The 10,627-nt window shown below is 42.2% G+C and overlaps 1 protein-coding gene across 1 annotated transcript; it reads left to right on the top strand.

The window, feature by feature from the left end:
- Nucleotides 1–2,804: 2,804 nt before the first annotated feature.
- LOC100152520 (olfactory receptor 5V1-like) lies at nucleotides 2,805–4,060 on the top strand. Its single transcript, XM_001929464.2, has one exon. The coding sequence runs from the start codon at nucleotides 3,034–3,036 to the stop codon at nucleotides 3,985–3,987; it is 954 nt and encodes a 317-aa protein (XP_001929499.1). The 5' UTR covers nucleotides 2,805–3,033; the 3' UTR covers nucleotides 3,988–4,060.
- The last annotated feature ends 6,567 nt before the right edge of the window (nucleotides 4,061–10,627 follow it).

Here is a 10,627-nt window from a genome sequence, read left to right as displayed (position 1 = left end):
TTACTGTTCATATCTTCTCTTAATTCCTTCAGTATTTTCAGTATTTCTCTTTTGAATTCTAGGTCTGTCAGACTGCCGAGATCTGTTTCATTGTTGACTGTTTTAGGTGAGTTCTCCTGTTGGTTTGACTGGGGGTGGTTTCTCAGCTTCTTCATCTTGCTTGTTGTCTTCTTTCTCCTGAGGGAGTTGTACTCTCCGTTATCGGGTAGTGTTTGCCTTGTCACTGCCGTGGAATATTTCCTGAGGGCTGTCGTTGTTGGTCAATCTTTTTTGAGGCAGTGTGGCTTTTCTGGAGTGTTGATGGAACTAACAGTGTTTCTTTGAAGCAAAGGAGGGCTTCCTGAGGGCAGACAGGACTGGGAGGTCCACCCCACGATGGTAGCAGATTTCACTTGGTTCTCAGCACCCCCTGGGGTCTTGGGCGGGTAGCAGGGCCCTTGGAGACTCAAGAGGCTCCTCCCCAGGGCAGCCCGATTCAGAAAGACCGTCTGAGATCTTTTCCCGATTCGGCCAGGCTTGTTGCAGCTTTTCTGGGCTGCAGGGGTCCTGCCTGGAGCTGGCAGTCCTATGCAGCTGGTCCACTAGGTCTCAGCACCCCTTGGGGTCTTGGGCGGGTAGCAGGGCCCTTGGAGACTCAAGAGGCTCCTCCCCAGGGCAGCCCGACTCAGAAAGACCGTCTGAGATCTTTTCCCGACTCGGCCAGGCTTGTTGCAGCTTTTCTGGGCTGCAGGGGGTCCTGCCTGGAGCTGGCAGTCCTATGCAGCTGGTCCACTAGGTCTCAGCACCCCTTGGGGTCTTGGGCGGGTAGCAGGGCCCTTGGAGACTCAAGAGGCTCCTCCCCAGGGCAGCCCGACTCAGAAAGACCGTCGGAGATCTTTTCCTAAGTCGGCCAGGCTTGTTGCAGCTTTTCTGGGCTGCAGGGGGTCCTGCCTGGAGCTGGCAGTCCTATGCAGCTGGTCCACTAGGTCGTAGCACCCCTTGGGGTCTTGGGCGGGTAGCAAGGCCCTTGGAGACCCAAGAGGCTCCTCCCCGGGGGAGCCCGTCTCAGAAAAACCGTCGGAGAATTAGGTCGATCTATTCACGGCCTGGCTAGGCTTGTTCTAGCTTTTCTGGGCTGCAGGCCTTTTCTAGGGGGCTGGTGGTGTTTGGTGCTGCTCTGTGGAAGTATAGCTCCTCCAAAGGGCAAGCAGGCCTGTGCAGGGAGAGCCCCTGCGGTGGTAGGCTTCAGGCAATTGTTGAGGCCAGCCCTCCTGGATGGCAGGCAGCCCCAGGTTCCGCGAGAGCGTAGGGGGTGGCGGGGGTGGGGGGAGGGAATGCACTGGGAAGCACAGCTTTCTGCTAGCTAGCGGGCCTGTAAGCTTGCTGTGGCGTGGGGGTTATTCTGTGGGAACCCACCCCTTCTTCTCTCCGCTCCCCAGCACGGGCGCAGACCAGGCTCTTCTCCCAGGTTCCCTCTGAGGCGGCTTTCCACTTCCCCGCCCCTAGAGTATTGCTCCCTTCCTCTGCAACAGCTTTGTTTTCTAGTCTCCCAGGCAGTCTCTGCCCCGTCAAATGGTTTAGAGACCTCCCAAGCAGTTTCCGCTCTGCCCCGCCCCCCTAGCCCGGGGACTAATCTCTGGAGCCGAGGTCTCGGTGCCCAGCCCCCACCCAGGCGTCCCCCGGCCCTTTCCTGGGGACTAACCTCTGGAGCCGAGGATTCGGTGCCCAGCCCCCACCCAGGTGTCTCAATTTTTGGTGACTGTGCCCGTAGTTCAGATGGTCCGTTGGGTTCTTGATCCGTTTTTCCGTACTCCGACTTACTGCTACACTCTTCTCTGCATCTGGGGATTCCTCCGGTTCGTTTGATCTTTCGCCCGGTAGGAGACTTTCCAGGGTGCAGGATCCCTTTCTCCTCCGCAGTTCCCTTTCAGGAGCGCCCGTCCCGCTCGGATTCACCTTCTCTCACTCTCCTCTTTTCTCCCGTTCTGCCCAATAATATCACGAACTTCTTGCCATTATTGGAGTTTAGGTTCCTCTGCCAGCGATTGGTTGCTGTTCTGTGCGAGTCATTTATTCTGTAGATGTGCTTTTTTTGTTGTGTTTGTGGGAGAGGGCGAGCGTGTCCCCCTACTCCTCCGCCATCTTGTCCTCTCTCCAATTTTCTAGCATACAGTAAGGTGACCCAGTTTCACATACATGTATACATTTTTTTGTCACATTATCATGCTCCATCATAAGTGACTAAATATAGTTCCTAGTGCTATAAAACAGGATCTCATTGCTTATCCATTCCAAAGGCAATAGTTTGCATCAATTAAACCCAAATTCCCAATCCATCCCACTCCCTCCCCCTCCCCCTTTCCCTCGGCTACCACAAGCCTGGTGTCCATGTCCATGATTTTCTTTTTTGTGGAAAGGTTCATTTTTGCTGTATTATAGATTATAGATATAAGTGATATCATTAGTATTTGTCTTTCTCTTTCTGACTTACTTCACTTAGTATGAGAGTCTCTAGTGCCATCTATGTTGATGCAAATGGCATTATGTTTTCCTTTTTATGGCTAGCAGTATCCCATTATGTATATATACCACATCTTAATCCAATCATTTGTCAATGGACATTTACATTGTTTCCATGTTGTGACTATTGTGAATAGTGCTGCAATGAACATGTGGTACATGTGTCTTTTTTAAGGAAAGTTGTGTCTGGATATATGCCCAAGAGTGGGATTGCTGGACCCAGCCATTATTAAGGTGTATCATGCCCTTTTGCCCATTTCTTTCTAATGAAACACTGTCTGTGGTGTACAATTTTAGAGATTTTTATTTACAAGGGAATTCCTGAATGTGCTTACAACTGTGTTCTGTGTTAAGTTTGAGTTATGATTTGCAAAGGGTTGCTGCTTCTCAGGGTTGATATCTCATATAGAGGGCAATAATTTTTATTTTTAACACTTTCATTTTCTTGTTTTGAAGACCATTGCTACTGTGCATGTGATTATTTTAATCTGTGCTTCTCTTTGCCCAATTCGCAAAAGAAAACCAGGTAATATCATGGATGGAAAGAATCAAACAGCTCTGTCTGAATTCATCATTTTGGGATTCTCCAATCTAAACCAACTGCAGTTTTTACTCTTCACCATCTTCTTCCTGACCTATATCTGTACTTTAGGAGGAAATACATTCATTATCTTGGTGACTGTGGTTGATCCACGTCTACATACACCCATGTACCATTTCCTAGGGAACCTGGCCTTTCTTGACATCTGCTATACCACCACCAACGTCCCCCAGATGATGGCGCATCTTCTGTCAGAGAAGAAGAGCATTTCTTATGGGGGATGCATGGCTCAACTTTTTGCATTTATTTTCTTTGTGGGATCAGAGTGTCTCCTCCTGGCAGCAATGGCATATGATCGCTACGTTGCAATCTGTAAGCCCTTGAGGTATTCAGTTATTATGAACAAGGTTCTGTATAGCCAGTTAGCAGCCTCCTGCTGGTCTGGTGGTTTCCTCAATTCAGCGGTGCACACAGTACTGGCATTCCGCCTGCCCTTCTGTGGCAACAATCAGATTAATTATTTCTTCTGTGATATACCTCCTTTGTTGGTCTTGTCTTGCGGGGACACTTCTGTCAATGAATTGGCACTACTATCCATTGGGGTGGTCATTGGTTGGACTCCTTTCCTGTGTATTGTCCTTTCCTACCTCTATATTATCTCCACCATCTTGAGGATCCGATCCTCCAAGGGGAGACAAAAGGCCTTTTCCACCTGTGCCTCCCACCTGACCATTGTCCTTCTCTATTACGGCAGCGCCATCTTCACATACGTACGGCCCATCTCATCTTACTCACTGGAGAAAGACAGACTCATCTCAGTATTGTATAGTGTTGTCACTCCCATGCTAAACCCTATAATTTACACACTGAGGAATAAAGACATCAAAGAAGCTATGAAAGCTGTGGGGAGAAAGTGGCAGCTGCCACTTCTTTCTTTCGATGTGTAACCTTCACTTATCTGCTGTCAATTATTTTAACCATATATCAACTGTGGCTTTTTCACCAGCTAGCTGTTTTTAGTGACACTCAGTTGTGTGTGTGTGTGTGTGTGTGTGTGTCTTTTTTTGTGTTTTTTTTTTTAGGGCTGCACCTGAGGCACATGGAGGTTCCCAGTCTAGGGATCAAATTGGAGCTGCAGCTGCTGACCTACACCACAGCCACAGCAACGCCAGATCCAAGCTGTGTTGTGACCTACACTGCAGCTCATGCCAATGCCAGATTCTTAACCCATTGAGTGAGGCCAGTGATCGAACCTGAGTCCTCATGGATACTAGTTGCGTTCATTAACCACTGAGCCATGAGGTGAACTTCCCAGTGACACTCAGTTTTTAAGTCAATTGCAATGTATGGACAGATAATGAAGAGTTGGCACACTCAACCCTAAGTGTACATAATCTGGAGCTTTTGTTAGTCCTGTGCAAAGCTGTTAATGTTGCTCTTTTTAGATATGTCCTCTTGTTGATACTGTCCATTTCTGAATTCTTCATCCCAAAGATGGTGCCCCTTTTCCATGCAAAATTGGTTATAAAGTTTAAGTAAACTTCTCTATTCCCATTTGTTCATCACTTGATCAGATAATTTTAGTCTTCCTGTGTCAGCATTTGTTCCTCATCAAATATTGCAAAAATGGGAAACAGCCAACATTTAATCTTTGATCATATGCTCTTCAATCTCAATGTGGTCTGCCTCTTTCATCTGCCTTCCTTTCTTCTTTTCGTTCTTTCTGTTTCTTTCCTCTCTCTCTTCCCATTCCTTTCCTTCCTTCCCTTCTTCTTTCCTTCCTTCCTTTCGTTTCTTCTTATTATTTACCTCAATAAGCCTTTTTTAATCTTAAAACAATTATTATTTAAAAATTTTGGGGTCCCTGTCGTGGTTCAGCAGTAACGAACTTGACTAGGATCCATGAGGACGAAGTTTTGATCCCCGGCCTCACTCCATGGATTAAGGATCTGGCATTGCTGTGAGCTGTGGTGTAGGTCAAGGACGTGGCTCTGACCTTGCATTGCTGTGGTTGTGGTATAGGCTGGCAGCTACAGCTCCAATTTGACCCCTAGCCTGGGAACTTCCCTATGTCGTGGCTGCAGCTCCTAAAAAGTAAAAAAAAATTAAATTAAAAAAATAAATAAATGAAAATGTTATTGTGGTAAAAACACAACGTGAGATTTACCTTCTGGATAAAGAAGATGCAGTACATATACACAATGGAATATTACTCAGCCATTAAAAGGAATGAAATACCGGTATTTTTAGCAACACGGATGGAGCTAGAAATTATCATGCTAAGTGAAGTTAGTCAGACAATGAGACACCAACATCAAATGCTATCACTGACATGTGGAATCTGAAAAAAGGACACAATGAACTCCTTTGCAGAGCAGATACCAACTCACAGACTTTGAAAAACTTAATGGTTTCCAAAGGAGACAGCTCAGGGGGTAGAGAGAATGCACTGGGGTTGTGGGATGGAAATCCTATAAAATTGGATTGTGATGATCATTGTACAACTATAAATGTAATAAATTCATTGAGTAATAAAAATAAAATTAAATTAAAAAAAGATTTACCTTCTTAACAAATTTTTAAGCACACAATAGTGTGGGGAGTTGTTCAAAGGATATGCAGTTTTGGTGATGCAAAGTAATATGTAGATCTGCTGTACAGCATTGTGACTATAATTAACAATACTGTTATACTGATTAATTATAATCCTATGCCACGGCTCCTCATTTTGTAAATGTACAGCCTTTACTTCTATCCTTAATTCAGTCAAATCTCATAAGCCCAAGTTTATTGTTTTAATTCAAACTCAATGCTCTTGTCAAAATCATTTTTCATTCTTTATAAAAAAAAAAAATCAATGCCACTACAAATCCCACATCTAGTTTCTATCTCATTATCTTTCTTCCCTTCCTGATGCTCTTCCGGTAATTAGTTCAGAGCTCTGAACAAAAACAGCATTTCAGTAAATCTGTGGCTGATGATTTTCAATGTACTAAAGAAAATAAGTAAAGTAATATTAAAAAGAAGAAAAATTAAATGCACATAATAAAACCTATGGAAGTAAATCCCAAAACAAATTTCCTGGCATAACACTGGAGAGGTTCACAAGCCATCTGAGATGTTTCTTCTCACAACAAAATAGGAAGGAGAGTAAGAACTGTGGAGAGTGAGAATGAAGAGAAAAGAGAGCCAATAATCAGTGATATTATATACCTGAGCAAATGGGAGTGGCTACGACACGGTGCAAGGGCTTATCTCTGTGATAGGGAGGAAAGAGGAGATCCATGTATTTGGAGGCCAAAAAGTGTTGGAGTTCCTGATCGATGGTTTGTTTCACTTTGTAATGTAAGAAAAAATTATCTACTTAAAATCTTTTTAAAACCTGTAATGTCACCATTAATTTTTAATTGGGATTTAGTATTTATGCCATAAAATATATAAAACACAATTGTACATTTAGAGAAGATTTGACTGATGCTATCGAATCACTCCAGAAAATTTCCTCCATGCCCTGTCCCAGTCAATTCTCCCACCCACTCCAGAAGTCACTCTTCAGATTTATATTGTCCTGTCTTAATTTGGTCTGTTCTAGAGTTTGATATAAATGAAATCATATGGTATGTGCTATTTTGTGCCTAGTTTATTTTGATTAACATAATACTTCTAAGATTCTTCCATGATTTTGAGCATATCAGTAGTTTGTTCTATTTTATTGCCAAGTGGTATTCCATTATATGAATTTACTGTGATTTATCTTTCAACAGTCAATAGATATTTGGGCTGTTTATAGTTTTGGCTATACAAATAAAATCTTTATGAAAATTAATGTAGAAATCCCTTGACAGATATGTGTCCATTTGTCTTGAATAAATTAGGTAGAGGTGAAATGGCTGAGTCATAAATAACATATTTAACTTTGCTAGAAAATGGCAATAAATATTCCAATGTAGTTGTTTCAATTTATTCTCTCACCAGCAGTATATGAGTTCTAGTCACTCCATGTCTTTGCCAATGCACTTGATATTGTCAGTTATTTTTAAGCCACAGACATTAATTGGCTCATGTAACAGAAGTCCAGAGGAGAAGGGCTTCAAGTACAGTTTCATGAGGGCTGTGGCCTGATTTGTTTGTGATTCTCTCACATCTGCTCCCATCCATGGAGCTTCATTTTCAGGCTCCCTTCCAGCAGCATTCAGGGTTACAGGCTCCTTCTATTTCCATGGATAATGTTGGAGCCCTCCCCTCTCCATTCTCACAAGCATTGTAAAAAAGGTCTTGGGCTTTGTCTGACTTGATCTTATTGAGTCAGGTCTGGCTCTTGGAGTGTCTGGTTCTAAATGGCTGTTTAGGGAAACAAAGAAGATGGAGCTGATGAGCATATCTAAGTGACATTTGGGCCTCAGGGCTCAGTGGAGTCTGGAGGAGTTTCTGCCTAGTCATTGAAGGATGTAATTGAAATGAGGTGAGCACTAGATGACTCTCAGGCTGGACCAGGGCAGTCAGAGGCTCCTTACCCCACTCCTTGGAACATCCATTCTGCCCACGGTTCTCACAGTGGGAGCCATATTTGAAGGCTGCAGCTCTGAGAGAGCAATGTATTGCTGAGAAATTGGGATGGCACACATGATCGAACCCAACTAAGGCCTCTGTATAAATTTAAGTTTTTTTATTTTTAATTTTTTAATTATAGTTGATTTACAATGTTCTATCAATTTCTACTATATAGCAAAGTGACCCAGTAATCTTTTAAGATTCTGGTGGGCAGGGACAGGGATCTTCTCATTTTCTGGGCTCCCAAGAGAAATTTTCTAAGTTCCTTGCTTACCTTTTTTTTTTTTTTTTTTGGTCTTTTTAGGGCCTCACCCTCAGCATATGGAAGTTCTCAGGCTAGGGGTCGAATAGGAGCTGCAGCTGCTGACCTATGCCACAGCCATAGCAACGCAGGATCCCAGCCCCGTCTGTGACCTACACCACAGCTCATGGCAACCCTGGATCCTTACCCACTGAGCAATGCCAAGGATTGAACCCGTGTCCTCATGGATACTAATCGGGTTTATTACCTCTGAGCCCCCATGGGAACTCCATCCTTGCTTACTTTTTTACTACTGCCTACCATCTGGAATCGTCTGCCTCTTTCTTCCATCTCTCCCTGCCCTCCGCTTTAGATTTCACCCAAGGAAGTCCCAAGTTTGCAAACCACCACAGTGCTCTCTGCTCTCTGCTCTGCACAAGTGTCTGATTTTATAAAATAATACAGTTATCTTGGCAGCAGAACACTGGAGCTGGAACTCCCACGCCTGAGCTCTTCAGAGTTCAATATCATATATGGGTCTGTTTGAAGACCCATGAGAGGCCCAGCACTGACATTTTGGAGGTTATACTGTACGCCATGGCAAATGCATTGAAACGTGGCTACATCCCACCATTCACTATAAGCAAAAGCTGGGGATATTATCTATAAGAAAGCAACAGTTGGAAGTTCCTTGTGGCACAGAGTTAAGGATCCGGTGTTGCTGCAGCGATAGCGCTGGCTGCCACTGCAGGATAGGTTCGACCCAGCAGGCACCCAAAGTGCTCTTATATGCCTCAGTTAACTTTGTAGCTGCTTCATCTGTGTCTTTTCTTCCAGCATGAATAATGGCAAGGCTGCTGTTCTGCTTTATCAGTTCAAACTCATTTTCACTATTTCTCTCAAAAGTTTTTACTTTTTTGGTTCTGTGATCTATTCATCTACCAATACCACACTGTCAGGTTTATTATAGATCGAGGGTAAGACTTGAAGTAAAGTTATTTAAATACTCAGATGGGTCCTTTTCCAAAATATTTTCAATTATTCTATCTTTGCATTTACAAATAAATTTTAGAATCAACCTCAGTTTCCACTGGAAAGACTGCTGGGTTTTCATACGGATGGCGCTGAAAGTATAGATCAATATGGGGAGAATTTGCATAGATCAATGTTTCCCAATCTTTTAAAATTATCATCCCTCTAAGGAGCTTTTTGACACTTTTTAAAAAAATTATCCTATCCCTACAAAATTTTAATACCCCAGACATCCAATATATACACTTTGGACTACGGCCTTTGGAGGAATGTGAATCATTGTAATATCTAAGATTTTTTGGTACCCTGAAAACCAATTTGCACCCTCTTTGGAGCAATATCATCCTGTTGAGGTTTACTTGGTGTAGATTTATATGTTCTATCTCTCCCTTTATCTGTTTTTAAAAATTTCTCTCAGCAATGTTTTGTAGTTTTCAGAGTAAAGCTCCTTCACAGTTTTTGGTGAAAGTTATTCCAAAATATTTTATGGCTTGTTTTTATGCTCTTGCACACGGTATGGTACTCTTTTAAAATTTGATTTCCCAAGTGTTTTTTGCTACTGTGTAGAAATACAGGTGTTCCCGTCATGGCCTAGTGGTTAACGAACCTGACTAATATCCATGAAGTTGTGGGTTCAATCGCTGGCCTTGCTGGGTGGGTTAAGGATCTGGCGTTGCTGTGAGCTGTGGTGTAGGTCTCAGATGAGGCTCAGATCTGGCGTTACTGTGGCTGTGGAGTAAGCCGGCAGCTGCAGCTCCAATTTGACCCCTACCTGGGAACCTCTATATGCCCCGGGTGCAGCCCTAAAAAGGCAAAAGAGAAGAAGGAAGAAAGGAAAGAAGGAAGGAAGGAAGGAAGGAAGGAAGGAAGGAAGGAAGGAAAGAAAAAAGAAAGGAAGAAAGAAAGACAAATGATTTTGTGTGATAATCTTATATACTGCAAAATCTTGTTAATGTTTCTTACTAGTGCCTTTCAAGCAGGTTTTTTTTGTTTTTGTTTTAGATTCTAAAGATATTTTTTATAGAAACATTATATTTGTCAGAATAAAGAGAGTGTTACCCTTGCCTTTCCAGTCTTTTTGTCTCTCTTTTTTACTTGCTTTTTTGCACTAAGACCTTCAGTAAAATGTTGAATGTGAATGATAAAAGCTGAATATTCTTTCTTAATGTTTCCAGTTTGTATCTTCCCTCTGATTTTCTTTGTCAGTATTGCTTAAAGCTTATTATTTTTTTTCAAATAATTAATTTTTATCTATATTGGTTTTTTATTTTCAGTTTCCTTGATTACTGTCCTTTATTCTCATTTAACTACATAATTTGTGTTCCTTTCCTATTCTTTTTCTATCTTATTAAGGTTGAAATTGAATTTATCAGTATGAGAACTTTCTTATATTCTAATTGGAACATTGAGTCACTACTTTAGCTACATTTCATGTGTCTTAATATGTTATATTTTGATTCCATTTAAATATGTATTAATTTCCTTTGAGACTTTGTCTTTGATCAGTGCAGTTCTATAAACTTAGGAGGAGAAAGATAATCTACTATCATTACATAGATATTATTATTTGTTACTCTATCTTCATTCCTGATTTTACAGTTTCCCCTGTTACTATTTCCTTTCTTTCTGAAGAATTTCATTTAGCAATTTATAAAAAAAATGAGGTAACATTGAATTATAACATTATAGAAATTTCATGTATGTGACATGATATTTCAACTGCTGTGTACACTGCAGTGTTCTCACCACCAGTCCACCCCCAC

This window comes from Sus scrofa, unplaced genomic scaffold (assembly GCF_000003025.6).
Source record: "Sus scrofa isolate TJ Tabasco breed Duroc unplaced genomic scaffold, Sscrofa11.1 Contig2639, whole genome shotgun sequence".
Classification (NCBI taxonomy): domain Eukaryota; kingdom Metazoa; phylum Chordata; class Mammalia; order Artiodactyla; family Suidae; genus Sus; species Sus scrofa.
This window is presented reverse-complemented; position numbering and strand designations above follow the sequence as displayed.

What these genes read in the sequence shown, in the direction of transcription:
- LOC100152520 (XM_001929464.2), top strand. Translation starts at nt 3,034, where the DNA reads ATGGATGGAAAGAATCAAACAGCTCTGTCTGAATTCATCATTTTGGGA.